Source organism: Anoplopoma fimbria, chromosome 9 (assembly GCF_027596085.1).
Source record: "Anoplopoma fimbria isolate UVic2021 breed Golden Eagle Sablefish chromosome 9, Afim_UVic_2022, whole genome shotgun sequence".
In the NCBI taxonomy this organism is placed as follows: Eukaryota; Metazoa; Chordata; class Actinopteri; order Perciformes; family Anoplopomatidae; genus Anoplopoma; species Anoplopoma fimbria.
Window position 1 is genome coordinate 9,543,628 of NC_072457.1, and position 16,672 is coordinate 9,560,299.

General features: G+C 39.9%; 1 protein-coding gene across 1 annotated transcript; it reads left to right on the forward strand.

Annotated features, from left to right (window-relative positions):
* Positions 1-7,496: 7,496 nt before the first annotated feature.
* LOC129095539 (choline transporter-like protein 1) lies at positions 7,497-15,903 on the forward strand. The gene is made up of 16 exons (XM_054604020.1): positions 7,497-7,750; positions 8,000-8,086; positions 9,116-9,258; positions 10,267-10,403; positions 10,600-10,684; positions 10,996-11,165; positions 11,765-11,854; positions 12,008-12,150; positions 12,344-12,530; positions 13,480-13,648; positions 13,791-13,947; positions 14,080-14,163; positions 14,633-14,770; positions 14,890-15,126; positions 15,226-15,300; positions 15,438-15,903. Exons 1-16 carry the CDS (start codon positions 7,727-7,729, stop codon positions 15,459-15,461), a joined length of 1,950 nt encoding a protein of 649 aa, XP_054459995.1. The 5' UTR covers positions 7,497-7,726; the 3' UTR covers positions 15,462-15,903.
* Positions 15,904-16,672: the final 769 nt, after the last annotated feature.

Genomic DNA, 16,672 nt, shown 5'->3' on the forward strand with positions numbered 1-16,672 from the left:
TCAGGTTCCCTCCCCGCTGGTTTTGACAGAGACTGAGTCACATCCTTGGAGCCCCATCCCCCGTCTCACAGCTCACCCAGCACACTGTACGCATTTATTCTCTCCACCCGCGTCTGAAGTGCTTTCACTCCTCACTATTTCAGAAGCTTCCTCTCCACTTTAAGACGCTTCCTCTCCACTTCTTCTCTCAGAACTTGTCTCTTTCCTCGTCTCAGTGGACTTCTCTCGTTCTGCCTTAGCTTGCAATTTGACTACCTTGAGCAAGACTCCCACCAGTTGGTTTAGATTAGTAACAGGACAGGCTGCCTCGTAAGACCTTTGGCTGCGGGCCAAGACAGATTGCTGTAATGTTTTGGCAGCTATTTCTGAGGCTGTTTTTTTTTTAATTTGTCATCCTGTAACTCTACAAGTATTCTTAACCAAACACATCGGCACTAATAAAAAGATATAAATACAGATATGCTTTGAGAATGCTTTTTTCCAAATATTACGTAAAGATATATATAATATAAATCGCTTTTGAGAAGTTGTATGACGATGTGGACAGTGGTAAAGGTGCTGTCAACCTGATATCTTTGTTTTGTAGTAAACCTTAGGGGGAAAAAAAGACACTTAACGACCCAAATGCCAGTTATTCATTTCCTAATATAGTCATTTGTCGGAGGCACTTGGCAGAAAAAGCCAAGGATATTTACACTTGATGTCACTGAGTCCATTTAAGACAAATGTTAATCAGCTAATTTTATCTCTGAAGTTTGATTGAGGGGGTTGTAAAAACAAAATCCTCCAGACTTCCTTTAGCGAAGCACATCTCCAGTCAAAAACCTCTGATTTACATCAAATGCGTGATATATAAATGTATTACATTCTAACAACAGCATCTCCATCCAAGTGCTCCATAAAGTTATGTCACCTAATTTTACAAACACAAGAATATGACAAAATGTATCAAGGCTACTAGGGGCAGTTGCACAAAAGAAGCAATGCGTCAAAGCAACAAGGACAATACTGGAACTGGAACTGAAGCCCCCCTCCAGTGATCTGCAACCCCGGCCTCTAACCTCTGGGTCGTCCAGATGTGAGGCGAGGCTCTGGTCTGGATGAGTCTTTTCTTAGGGGCCTCGCTGGGAAATTGTACACTGCCGTCAATGTTGGCTCTCCAGGGACACAGATGGTCGTACTCAATGGGAAGGATCCAAGTTCAACAAGACTCCTCTGTAGCATGTCACATGATGCGCTCTGTGGTCACGCCGAGTGCAGTGTAACGAAATGCAGATCTTTTACGGTCACAGTAGCTTCCATGTGGATATGGCTGGTGATTGAAGTGCAGAGGCCGACACAGAGCATGACTCAGGCTATCCACTCATTACCTTCTGTGGGCATCCAACACGGGCCTATAATTTAAAAGAGCTAGCCCCCCCCCCCCGACGATCATACCATCCTGCACAGCCACAGGGCAACTGGTCTACTTCACAATGTGATCCGTCGGTGACACTGTGCAAACACATGTTCAATCGACAACACGTGTGAGACTAGACGCCCATCAGCAATGTCTCCGTGCGGTATAATGTGCGCTTGTCTGTGAGCAGCACGAGTAATGAAGCATAAGAATTGGAAAATGTGGCTTGAAGAAGTCTAAGTCTACAGTCTGCATTAATGCCAGCGCTCAGTGGGGCACAGCGGTGCTTTGAGGGAAATGCAACCATGCTAACACGCTAATGTTTGTAAGATAAAATACTTACCATGTTCACTATCTAAGTTAAATGTGGCAAAAATGCTATCATTTGACTATGCACACAATATGTATTTGCCCTTTAACAGTCATTGTTGCTACAGGCCAGATGAAGTCTGAGTCCCACATCACAGAGGACGAGCATGAACATTCACACAGGCATGCAGCATCATTGCTCACACGTTTGGAGCGCTCACATACATGGTTAAGAAAGACCTATTCATGATTCACCCTATAATCCCCCACTGTTCGACCCCTCGGCTTCTTAAGTGGAGCAGTGAGGGTCCAAAGGAAACAGCCTCACATTCCTCACTGATATAGTTTATTATTGGAAAAATAAGCCAGTCTAAATCATGGGCATTGAAGAACGCTGAATGTTTGCCCACGTAGGAAAATGTAGGTGACGCTCGTAGAAAAAACAAAATCCCGCCCCTTCAATAACTGAGTCATTTTGAGCCCTTGCGTATACAAAGGCTGCTTTGAGAAGATTGTAGGTCACCCATTTTAAGGCTTCTTTAAATAACAATTTCCTACTGTACCTGCATTGCAGATATGCAAAGTTGTAAAAAAAAAAAAAAAAAAAAAAACGGATCCTGGGGTCATTTACACTAAAAAAAAAAAGGAAATGAAACAAAATGCCAGAATCTCATCTTTAGATCTAAAAATAATATCAACAAACCACACCAAAATGCTTGCAATCCCTTCCTGTCACTTGCTATACCCTGTGGTTAACAACTCCTTCTCAAAACCTACGGTCACACCGCTTTAAATGACAGCATTTGAGGCCTGGGTTTGGCAATCCCAATATTCTTGAATGGAACATCCCAAAGCAGATGATGCAATTTACGAGCATTTATAAAGACAGATGAGGGCTCCACTGCTCTCTTAACTAAAAAATGTCCTTTAATCATCTGGGTCTAAATGCAACAAGTCGTCGTGGGAGAAACTGAGGGGCCTTGGCCACTTATCGCTGCTTTTAGTGTGACTGTTACCGTGGGAACAGGAAGTACAAGTTATTGAGGATACAGACCCATAACAATCTCCAGGCTATAATAATCTATCTAATCTTCTTGTGAGAGGAGTCTCCGTGTGTGTGTGTGTGTGTGTGTGTGTGTGTGTGTGTGTAAAAGAGACAAGAGAGAACGTTATGTGCTGTATACGTATGTGTGTGTGTTTGTGTGACTGCTGTAAAATACCGGGACCTGTTGTTTGGTTTGTCAAATGAATTGATACAGACTTGTGTCATCTCGGCCTTTAACTGAGTCTCACAAACTGAGAACGTCCCATTAGTGTCTCGTGACTGTATACTTCACATAAGATGAATAACCAAACCACCAGCATCTTTCACTGGGGAGGAACATCATTGTCTGCCAATTATTTTGACCAAAAATTATAAAGAAAACACACAAAAAACACAATACTACACACACAATTCCCTGTTAATACTCAGGTGATTGGAATTTCCAATGTGTGTGTGGCTGCTTGTAAACATGATATTCCATTTCTAAATATTTGGATAAGCCTTTATCCTGCTTTAAAGACGCCTTTGCTATTTGAAATGGGTAGAATCTGATTTCACTGTGGGGCTGCGTGCAGCGCGTGCATTGATTAACTGATGCCCTCCTTGCTCTCGCTCTCGCTCTCACAGACACAGTGACAACAGAGCCGCCTGTGAGCAGCCCATCCCCTCTATGACGGCACACTCTGAATCAAAACGTGATCATGCGACAGGATTGCTGTTGGCTTTTCCCTGCAGAGAAGACGGCGGGCCAAATTCCTGATTAGATTCAATCCAGAAATCGCACAAATCTGTCCAAAATGGTAAATTGTCCAAAACCTCTTAGTACTTTATGGCATTAGTGAAAAAAAAAAAAGAATTTAAGAACATAACACCCCTCAGCTGCCAACACAAATATAATCTTATTCTGAATAAGATACTAATATACATGTAAACATTCCAAACAAGACCTTGAGACGCCATGAAATGGAGACTTTGAGATCCCACAAAATTCCCCTTCTTAAATATAGTGACTCTTTAAATGTGACCTCATCCTGAACAAGCAGGCGAAAATAAATAGTCCAACCAAGAGAGCGATCACAACGTTTTAAGAACTCTTTGGCTGTTGGTGCCGTATTCCAGACAGTCTGGAGATCCAGTTTTTGTCTCTTTCCTTCTTCATTAATGTTATCCTTAAGTTTTGTGTTTGTATGTGATGTGTATATTGTGCAGTCTGCCTTCTTTTCAGGTTATCATGGTAGAGATGAGGTTGTGGGGCCCAGGTCATATACGTTTACAATCTATCCACCTAATGTGTTTGTTCTATTTCTCCATACTGTACTTTCACTTGTGTTATTTCTGTCCGGTTTGTAGACACAAAGATGAATCCCTCCTGTGTGGCTCTTGCTGAAGTTTATTCCATCTCGTTTCCACATTAAAAGGATTTTTTGGGGGGGGAGTTTTTCCTCTATCTGAACCGAAGGTCTAAGGATAGAGAGTGCCATATGCTGTACAGATTGTTAAACCCTTTGAAGCTAATTTGTAACTTGTAATTTTGGGCTGTATAGAGAAAAGTTGACTCAACTCTCCTTCAAAATCAAACAGCCCTTACCTCTTCAAACGACTCAAACCTATTGGTTTACAGATGAGAATGCAATATCCTAACATCCTGTTTCAGCAGGAATCGGATCTGAATAAAGACAAAAAAGGCATTATTTCTTAAAAAAAAAGGATATGTGAGTAAATGCAGTCTGCAGTGCTCAAACTATCTACCTGCATCTCAACCACACAGTTCCGTACGGATCAAGGCAGGGCTATTTGATGACAACAGCTGGATTTCATCTGCATACATCTGACTGAAACAAATGCCCGATAACCTTATCACCACCTGCACCTGGGCACATTCTCACACACCTGTAGCCTTAAAATGTTTGCAGGAATGCACACAGCCATACACATAACACTCACGTGTACATTAGCATTAAATGTGGTAAGTGTTGCACAGGGTATTAACTATTAACTTAGCAAATGTTAAACTTTTCTTATTCATATTTATGAAATGACTCATTTTGGAAAATGCATTTAGAATCAAATGTCAAGTGATTCACAAAGACTCTAGTGAAACAGAGAGATGAGTCATTTATCATCACACTTTCTATTCCTTTTGCAAAAAAATAAAATGTAAAACTTTGTAGAAAGCTTTGAATTTTCTAACAGCTTGCATCTTGAAAGCATCTGAGCACATAAATGCATAATATTTATCTTCTTGTACTGTTTGTTAAGGGGAATGATTCTGGAGCTTGGACCAGACTCCGTGAGGGCCAGCATAGTGACGCACTACATCCCCCCCCCCCCCCCACCCTAGGGTTCTGCTGAACATATGCTGTGCTGGCATTGACTCTTCCAGAAGAGGTCCAGGAAAATGTGTTATCCTTGGACACCGTTGCCACAGCAGCATCAGCAGGAAATACTTGAGATCAAGACTCAGGAGATGAGGGGCCGGGAGCTGTTTCATTACATGATGACATGATGACAGAGACCTCTGAGCACTTATGCTTGCTATCCATGTTGGTATGCATCTTGGTTCCAAATGTATCCACCCACCATCTGCCCTTGTTCACCTTTAGAAGTTCACATAGTGTATTGGTCATCATATGCTCTGGTCCGGCAATTTCTCTTACTTATTTTTGCTTTGAATCCGTACTGGCACAATAACAGCTATTGTCAGGAGGAAAAACGTGAATCTGTCTGGGATTCAGGTTTAAAAAAGGGATTATTTATACGGCTTAAGGCTGCAGGGTTTTTTTTTCCACTTGTCAGGGACACAACTGTACCTGCATAGAGTGATAAGTGGATAAGATTGCCATAGTTAAATATTTACCTTCCCTTCTGGTCTTCTACGCATTGCGGGAGACGCGTTTATGTTAAAATAGGAGCAAAATGACAGTAATACGCAAGACACTTCTTCTTTAGGACACTGTTTGACATTCCAGCCCACTCAGGAAGTGTACAGGTCAGGGAACCTTCACTATGCGGAGCTGAAACCTCTTGAAAAACATGAGGCAGGAGGTAATGCCTTCTTGAAATTGATGCTACCAAAAACATCCGACTCAGGACTTTCAGAATGGCTACATTTTTTAAATGGTATGTCAAACCAACTTTAAGTGCAGTGCAAAGAACACCCTAACCCAAAAAACTGCTGTTCCTGAGACAGAAATAATGATACACAAGGTGTGTTTATGAATACAAAGAGATGCTGGAAGAGACAGGACTTAACTCAGTGTCAAGATCACCAACCTTGGTCTCTTTGTCAGCAGGCATCCCCACCACAGACTGTGTAGATCTCCACTGAAGTGTGCCTGAGCATAGATGGAGTCATGTAGGCCCCCAAACAGCAAGGATTCCTGGTATTATCTGCAATTAAACAATAGCTGTAATAACATGACACAGCCTGCTGGGGGCGACACACCGTCACATTTAGAGCAGTCAGAGGATGAAATAAGAATAAGTTACGTTAAAGAAAGTGTTAAAAATGACTTGAGCAAAGGTACTCTGAACCTGAAGCTCATTGCATTCATTGACGTCACTTTGCAGGTGAAACGGTGGCCGTAGGGTGGCACTTTCCGTGGATACGGTGCATTTTGGTTCAACTCAGGTTATGTCATCCACAAATCTTCGCAGTAAGCCTGCGTTACTTAATTATTCCAGCAAACGGCGCTAAATGTAACATCTGTGTGTCATGTTGAGGCTACATCAGAGCCGTTTAATGAGAGTCACGTCATCTGCATTCACTCCATTTGGACCATTTTTTTTTTTTTTTTTTTTTACAACAATGGCGGCTTATGGAGCCTCTTCTCATTGCTAGTGATTTTTATTTGCACTTTTAAATAATTTTTGGTGTAATTTATAACCATGCTGATCAATCTCATCGGCCCTCTCTGTCTTGGTTTGAGCACTCCAACTACACACACACAAACACACACAAGTATAAAAACACAGAACTATTTCAGCATACAAATCAGAAACTTCCGTTGACGCGACTCTCTCTTTTTACGGCTCTGGGCCTCCAGTTTATGGACATCTATGCTGCTTTCACTGCACCTCGTAACCTTCTAAATCCTGCAGGGAATTCACTTTTGATGGGACAACAGTTATAATAATAATAATAATAATAATAATAATAATAATAATAATAATAATAATAATAATAATGGTATTTGGTGGGGTTGGCAATGTTTCAATAGATTTACATTTAATTGCAATAATCTTTACAAGCATAACAATTTTGTGTAAGCAGTTTATGTGAGTAGGCCTAAGCTGTAATTATTGTAATTATTGTTATTAAAGCCACTTCTTTCATTAGAATAATAATACTGTTAAAAGACTATTGCAGTAACACTTCACCACACATAATAATAATAATAATGTATACAGTTTCGCAATGTGTTTTGATTAATAGTATCCTGAGTTGCTGACAAATGTCAGTATGTTGCAACCTACTCTAATGCATATGAATAGCCATTTAAGATGCAATCGAGGAGATCTACCGGTTTCCGCCGATTCAATTCCCAATTATTGAGATATTCTTTTGACAAAGCTCATGTTCCTTTTTGGTGTAATTGTCAATGTTTCACAGAGCTACTCAGGTGGCAAAAAAAAAAAAAGCTTTGACGACAACAAAAGCTGCTAATTGTTGAATCTCGGCTGTTGTGCAAATTTCTTAAATTATGATTTCCATATTTCTGATAGCCCGTGAAGGCAGCATAGTAAATGTGGCTTCTTCCGCGTTTACCTGCAGCTTGAGTCTCACCGATGGGCGTTGTTTTTGCTAAATTGAACAGGTCACAAACAGAGCTGTATATGTGTGTGACCTTTGGTAGAAAGAGAAGAGAAAAAGGAAAAGGAAAAGGGGAAAGAGAAATGAGCTGAAAAAGTTGAACCGATTAAAAAGGCACTTTAAGTTTTGCTTTCGTTAAAGTTAGCTGAAGTTGTCCACAATGGGATGTTGCAGCAGCACCGAGGTAGGTCAGCGTACACGTGATGGAAGTTATGCCTGATTTAAAACTTGGAAAAGACTTTGCGTTAACGTGCAGACGATAGCGTCACTTCTTCAGCAGTGGCTGCAGCTTGTTTTGCAGCAACAACTTCAGTGATCTGTCAGCTGATGTTGTTGGAGGAGCAGAGCAGCTGCTGCACCAGAGCAGTCACAACCCAACAGAGTCACGGAGATCTGTGTGTGTTCTCACTGTTCATCATTTATGTCTTGGCAGAGCAAACGTGACTGGGAACCGCTGGAGGAGCGCAGCTGCACGGACATCCCATGGCTCATCATATTCATGTTGTTTTGTGCTGGGATGGTAAGATCACACTGAGATACTGTTTAGATTTGACCAACAAGCTGAAGCCAATGCAATTTAATACCACACATGTGCAATAAGTGTTTTATTCATGAGGGTAAAAAAAAATATATAGATTTTTGGTTGAAACTTTTTAAAATAGGTGTTTATTGAACTGTTTGGTCATTTTGGAGACATTATGTTTGTTTAAATGTTGTATTGCATTGTAGAAGGTATGTTTAATAATTTGTGAAGCGCATTTATTTCAGTTGAGGGTGATATTGTATCGCAATACAGTTTAACATCTCCAACAGCTATGCACAGCTACCAAAAAGCACTCCTCTCTAAAACAGTCACAACCAAAACAGAAAATTGTAACTTTCACGAAGGTAAGATTTATGGCAGGTCTGTTGCAAGACTGCGTTACATTTGGCTGAAGCACCTAATAAAATGACCTTTTTGTGTATTTATGCATTGCTGTTTATTACGTGCTAACATATACTGACCAACTAATGCTAGAAATAAAGTTGGACATCAGTGCTTACCTTTTTAAAACAGCCATGAGCCATGTAATGAACTCAGGTTTGGATGAAGCTGATTCATTGAAGTGTTGTTGCTTTTGAATAACATGGTGTTACACTAAGATGTGTTTATCCTATTCAGTCCACCCCTGATATAAGATAATAAGCAATATATATTAGTGTAACACAAATCAGTTCATGAGCAAATCAATCTAAATCCACTAAAACAACATAAAAACTGAACCGACACCTCTACAAACAGTTTCAACAATAAACGAAACATCATAGCCTTAATGAAGGTTTATATTGCAGGAATGTTGCATTAGACTGCATTAGTTGGTTTACTATGAACTGGAACCGAAGTGCAGGTGACAAATTGGCAAATTTAAAAATTCATGTTTTGATTCTAGATTCTACCATTTAAGATTAATGCATGGTGCTATCTGATTATTAACGTTGTGAATATTTTTAATTTCATGTCATCTGGCCGATATTTAACATTATCTACTCTAATCTGTGTCGTCTGCAGGTGTCTATTTGTATCTTTCCCATCGCCACAGGAGCTGCCTCCAGGCTTCTCTCTGGATATGACAGTTATGGCAACACCTGTGGCAAGAACAACACCAAGATCGAGGGAGTACCCCTCAGTGGGCGGGACATGAGGGAAAACAAGTTAGTCTGATTTGTTACAGATAACTTAACATGTGCCATCGATGTTTATTTACATCAAATATAGATATTTATTTTATTGAAGATGCATCAAATCCCTGCTGTGCTGTCCCTTAAGTATTTTCCTTTGCTCTGTTTTCCTGATCAGATCGCCTGCAGTGACAGAACATTTAGTTATCGATGCAGTATTTTAAAATCGAGTACTCTTTTGGCCTCTGTAGTTGAGCGTTTGATGGCACAGGAGGAGGTGTTCAGCATTACTTGTTTGCATGCAGGGATTTCATCATGTAATCCTAATCTAGTTTGCCACAAACCACCGGTTAATGCATTTGTAAACACTTCCCGCTCTGGCTTACATAGTTGATACAGTTGAGCTCTCCCGACCATGTCCCACTTACATTTTCTTGATTATGATATATTCTCAATTCTCTGTCCAGGACAGTCTGATGTTTGGTCAGTGTGAGCAATTTAATTTGCTTTAATTAAAGGGAATTTCATTTCAACTTTAAGTAGGTTAATGTATATTAAAATCAGGAACACAGTGCTCTGTTGCCTAGGTGTCTCACATATATGAATGAATAGCATAGTTTAAGGGCATATCTCCTTTTTTTTACAATTTCTCACTTAGAAAGACTGGTTTAATGTGTATTTTTATCACCCGGATAGAATTGTCCCAAATTCTCCTCTTGTCATAATTTATGTGAGAAGTCTTTGATTGTATTCCTACTCTTTGGCTGTAGCTTTCCATCAGCATGCAGCTTGTAGGCCCAGTTTTACGGGAACAATGGGTCATGCTTTATTGATGGGCTGATTGCCCATGGAGGCTTTGAATAAAAGGCGTTTCGGCTACAAAGACGGATCTGTGCGGCAGGGTGGCAAATGTCACCATCTTTCATTTTCTGCCCAGACAGAACAGTCCCCACTGCCATAATAATAACCAAATACACTGATATTTTGTTCAAGGGAAAATTCATACACTTAATTAATCAGATTTTTTTTTCTTCCCATCAGGTATGTTTTCTTTCTAGACCCATGCAACCTTGACTTAATTAACAGGAAGATCAAATCAATTTCCCTGTGTGTCTCCAAATGTCCTTCTACTGAACTGAAGACTCTCAGTGATTTAAAGCAGTTTGCTCTGAATAACGGTGAGACAAGTGCACAAGTGGAAATTATTTAGAGTAAAGGTATAAAGTGAGAGTTTTAGTTCACTGTTATTGACTTGGATTTATTTGAAATGTTGGTCAAATATGGGCTGTATAGTGCATGTCATTATAATTACTTGTAGACAAGATTTGAATTATTTTACAATCTAATCTCATTTTTGGGTTTTTCTGTTGACAGGATCTAAGCTCTGCTCCTATGATATTTCTCCTTCAAGATACCCAAGCTATCCAGACAAATGTCCTAAACTCCCTGTTCCTCCAAGGTAATCAAGAATATCCTTTTGAGGTTTAAATTAAGAGACTTGAATAAGGGTAAGTGGAAGGAAAGAGGGATCGTCACAAGTGAATTCAAACCGTCATCATTAATACAGAAAGTCTACCATTCATTCAGTCATTATTTATTTCTATACTTGTGTATTTCAGTGATTAATTCTAAAACAAAATTTCACACCACTATTCATTCCAGGACCAAATAAACAGATTTACATAGTCTGCCATCGTCTGTATTCCACTGCTTCAAGAATTATCATTCAAATAGTTTAACCCATGTTGTTCTTCTTTGTCTTGTTTGTAGTAAGTCTATCCCAGTGTTGCACCGCTGTGTCCCCGTGGATATCAGCTGCTATGCTGAATTCGCCCAGGCATTCATTACATTCGTCGGTGACAACAGTGTGCTGCGCCGGGTCACCGCCGGGGTGATGGCCAGCAAGGAGATCATAATGGGCCTCTGTGTGCTGGCATTAGGTATAACACATCTGAAGTTATTTTAGACACATAATGAATTGTTTTTATCCGATGAGAAATAACTGGGTTTTTTTTTTTTTCTGCTGCTCCCTCTGCACAACCATAATTGCTCATGAGGATTTAGTAGGAAGGAAACTTTCGGAAGCGGAGCTATTTTTGTCGTAAAAATAACAGGAAATGTCTGAGTGGTTACAGCCATTGTATCAGCTGGAGTTTAGCCCACAGGCAGCATTAATTCAATTAGGTCTGCTTTAACTCCTTCCATTGGTACAGCAAAAAGACAGAAGTCATCCCAAGTGTGTCTCTTTTTATCTCAATAATTTGGTCTGTCTGGTTTGGTTGTACTGAATGTCGAGGCTGCACAATTCATAACAGGACAGAGTTCCATGCATGGGATGTTTGGGCTTTTCTCATTCATTTACAAACCCATGGCTTAATTGTATTGCATATTTAACTATGTATTAGATAAAGCAGTATTTCATCAAACCTTACAATGAACAGAAACCATCAAATCAACACTTCTCTGTAGCTTGCTGTAAAATGTTCCATGTATTGTGTTTAATGTACTCACATGTGTTTTTTTTTTTTTAAATTCTCAGTTCTGTCCCTGATCATGATGGTCGTCATTCGTTACATCTCCAAAGTCCTGGTGTGGATTCTAACGATCCTGGTAATCATCGGCTCTATAGGTAACTTTCAGAAGCAGCACACGTGTTCCAACACCTTCACACCTCCATTCATTTAGTCCGTCTTGATTACATTATGTTGATACAAAACAACAGCACAGGATGTTTTTGTATTCAGGTCACACTTGAACTTTTTTCTGCTCTGATCTGTTGCAGGTGGGACAGCCGTCCTCTGGTGGCTCTATGCGGACCACAGGAAAGCCCTTGATAATAATGCCTTATCAGTGTTTGGGAAAGAAGTGGCCTCCGACAATGTTAAGGCCCTGCTTGTGTACGCAATTGTGGCTACAGTTTTCACGGTATGTCTGAGTGTACAGGTAATGCATATCACTAGTTAACACAGCATTTATGATTTCGACAGGGTTGAATTTATGTTCTGCTGTACATCTATTTCCTGAGAGGAAAGGTATACGTGTTTTGAATTTGATTCCTAAACTCTACAGCTCATTTCAATGATTTCACTAGATCACTAGTCTTTGTGTAACCCTCCAGGTGGTTCTCCTGCTTGTGATGTTCTTCATGAGGAAGCGAGTGGCTCTCACCATCTCCCTGTTCCACGTGGCCGGTAAAGTGTTCATCCACCTCCCCCTGCTGGCCCTGCAGCCTTTCTGGACCTTCATGTGCCTCATGCTCTTCTGGATCTACTGGATCACTGTGCTCCTCTCTCTCGGGACTTCAGGTGAGGACTGAGCCTACTGGGGAGCTCCAGTTATAGTAGTTCATTTATGTGGATGTGTCAAAACCACTATTCAGGAGGCTACATTGGTGTATACATGCTTCAGAATAGCTTTTATTAGCAATGCAGCACACAGTTTCTAGCATCAGATGTGTCGGTGGTACCATTTTCCAAACAAGTAGAATATTAAGTTTGGTGACATTTTGTCTTGTTTTCGTGGCATGAATAAACTCCCACATTTAGAATCTTGTGCTAGTCTGGTGATGTGGGAGGATGGAGCAAAAGAACAACTTCTCTCTTCATCTCCCACTCCTCTTTTCCACTCCTCTTTCCACAAAGTTTTATTTAAAACGGAAGGCTAGTACAAATAAAGTCAAAACATCACATTTTTCTTACTTTATGTTTACTATGTTTCTGTGTATTTTGGTAAGTATTCAAAGGTCGGTAATCATATCATTGATTCAATTTCAATAGCAGTGAAATCTCTTCACGGTGCATTAGGATTGGAATATCTTGTATTTTTAAGCTTTCCTAAGGCATGTATTTTGGTTACCTTAGTTAGATTAAATTCGTAGCTTGTTTGACCTTCTTCCCCGCAGAGGTGTGGCAAATATAGGTAGCCCTAAGGAGATGTTGCACAATGTAATTGTGAAAAATATCCATAGAATACAAAAACAAAATTTTCAAAATATGGTATATTTTAATGTGGGAATTGTGTTCAAAGTTTTTAGTTTTTGAAGAACAGTAGAGAAAAGGTAGTAGGTCATACATTACAAGTAGAGGTCAGACAGGTTCAATTTATTGTACTTGTTTCCAGGAAGGGTGCCCAAAAATATCAAGGAAATATAGAGGCATGAACAGTAGATGCAAACATTTTAGCCCTTGTGTAAAATGACTGAATGTCTGATCAGTGAAACATTCAACCCAAATTCACGGTTGTATTTCTCCACAGGGACACCGGTAAAAAACAACTCCACGGGCGTCGTTGAATATCAAATGCAAGGGCCTCTTCAGTACTTGGTGTGGTATCACGCTGTGGGTCTCATCTGGATCAGTGAGTTCATACTCGCCTTCCAGCAGATGACCATCGCCGGAGCTGTGGTCACCTACTACTTCACAAGGTATAAGAGAAGTAGCAGGCTGTAGTTTGTATTTTACCACATTGAAAACCTAATGTTGTCTTTGCTGTCATGTTTATTTGAGAATTCTTTTTGTAGGCTGTATAATTACAAATATGGCTTCTTTCTCTCTGATTAACTTAAGGAATAAGTCCAAGTTGCCAGTAACTCCCATCCTCTCCTCCATGGCACGTACCGTCCGCTACCATCTTGGTACTCTGGCCAAAGGCTCCTTTATCATCACGCTTGTTAAGATCCCTCGCCTCATCCTAATGTATATCCACAGCCAGCTCAAAGGAAAGGTGAGTCGTGAAATGATGCAAAATGCTACAAACTCAAAAACTCCATGATGGCCTCATGTTTGGACTGTAAGTGAAAGTTGTCAGTACTTTTAATACATACATTTGATTAAGTTTGTTCTTTATTTTTCCTAGGAAAACGCTTGTGCTCGTTGCATGCTGAAAGCTTGCGTCTGCTGCCTGTGGTGTCTTGAGAAGTGCCTTACATACCTAAATCAAGTAAGTATTTTCACATTGGTGGAGGACGGAAATTACATTACATTACATTACATTACAGTCATTTAGCAGACGCTTTTATCCAAAGCGACTTACAGGAAGTGTATTCAACATAGGTATTCAAGAGAACTACTAGTCACCAGAAGTCATAAGTGCATCTCCTTTCTTAAACAAGCATCTTAAAGCATAAACCAGAGCAAAAGTATAGTGCAGAGGCAAATTACTACGAAAACAATAATTGCAACAGACTAATACGAATATAACAAGTGCTACAAACTACTACGAATAGGATAAGTGCAGTAAACGAATACGAATACAATAAGTGCAGCGGACTGATACGAATACAGTAAATGCAACAACTAATACGAATGCAATAAGTGCTACGAGGAAGGCTCAAGGTAATCTAATATACTGTACAGAAGAAATGGTTACAAGTATTTACAGTGTGCATGTCCGTATGGCATCATTTCAGAACGCTTACACTGCGACAGCCATCAACAGCACCAGTTTCTGCACCTCTGCTCGGGACGCTTTCATGATCCTGGTGGAGAACGCCCTCCGAGTGGCCGCCATCAACACCGTGGGCGACTTTGTCCTCTTCTTGGGGAAGGTACAACACAGAGACACATTCTGCTGCATAGTCCGCTAAAAAAAAAGTATTATGTGAGATACTCCCTCAAACCAACCTGACCTTAATGTTTTTAACTATCCTTATATCTACTCTCTCAGGTGCTTGTGGTCTCCTGTACAGCTTTCGCCGGCGTCCTGGCTCTGAACTACCAGAGGGACTACACTGTGTGGGTCCTGCCTCTCCTCATTGTGTGTCTGTTTGCCTTCCTGGTGGCCCACTGCTTCCTCTCGGTCTTTGAGAATGTGGTCGACGTTCTCTTCCTCTGCTTCGCTGTGGACACAAAGTACAATGATGGCAGCCCTGGACGCGAGTACTACATGGACAAGGCCTTAATGGTGAGAGAATATTGTTCATTCCTAACAATGTACAAGAACCATTTTCTTATATATAAAATGTGAATAAAATAACTGTTCTTTAACTGTTTCCCTCCCCAGGAATATGTTGAGAACAGTAAGAAAATGAGTTGGTACAAGTCTGGTGATGGAGATGGACGGGAGATGAAGTCCATGGTGAGTCTTTGTTGTCTTCTTAACAGTATTGATGAATGTTCTTGAACATTTAAAATGTCCCACTCAGAGCAAGTAAATAAGATAAGGTTGTGTGGTTTTGAAAGTGAGTAAATATATATATTTTTTATTTCTTGCAGGCACGCGGAGGGACTTCTGCTTGACCGAGCACCAGAAAAATGCCAAAACCACTAAAATAATGCCCTCAGAGCTTTCTTGCATTTCACTCCAGGGACATCATTAAGATAACAATGCTACAAACAATGCAAAGAGTGATTGTACATTTAAAGTCTGACACTAATAGCTTTAATATGGCAAAAGCTCATCCGGGTGTGTTTTGTTTTTAATAAGATTGGTTTGTTTTATTTTTGTCTTTTTCCCATACTATTCTATTTCCCAACTGAGTTTTCTCTTTTATTCCAGTTAAAATAATATGAAAAATTTGACATGGTTTAACATGTTTGGTTATGTTTGTTACATAATAAGTGTTAGCTAGATTTAAATGGTTCCATGTACATTTTGAAATGAATGGCTAACTGTGTTTTGTCAAAGGCTGTTCAAGTTGTTTTATTACTTTTCAAATTTTATACTCAAATAAATTAAAACACAAAGTTGTATGTTTGATCTTTTGTCTCTACTATAAAACCCTCCGTATGTCACATAGAGTGTCTACTTTAGCCACGGGTCTATTGTGGCCTAATGAGTAAACGGAGCGTGTATTGGCAGTAATTATACTGTGCATTACACGCTTCGAGTCAGCAGAGGGCAGCTAATGAATTGAAATAAACAAATATTCAATTTTAGATTTAAAGTTTTGTGTAATTGTGAAACCACAATTTCTGAAGATACTCTACACATAAAAAACTAAATCAACAAATTATATAAACCCCTCTTAAATTGTTAATTTTGCATCAAAACTTTACAAAAAAAGCTAAATAAATAGCTCTCCCCATAGGCCAAGTGCACACTGATATGCTAAATATAAAACACTTATCTAGAGTATTCGTAGCATGTTGTAAATGTAGACTTAGAACACAGAAGCAATGGGGAAACAAACACGTTTTTATTCACAATATTCACATAACCATAAGAGTGTGCAATGGTAATAATCAGACACAATCACTTTAACTAAAGGTGGTATGAACATGGTGTGGAAATCCAGGGGGAAAAGCCAAGCAGATCCAGCACAGAAGGCCAAAGACCCCGAACAGGAGGAATCTTTAGTTAAGTCTGACCCCATCCTCTTTATTAAAGGACCCTGGGTTGCCACAATAGTTACTGTATTGTCCTGTTAACAAAATACAGCATATTACAATCACAGTCCACTAAATCTCTCTCTCTCTCTCTCTCTCTCTCTCTCTCTCTCTCTCTCTCT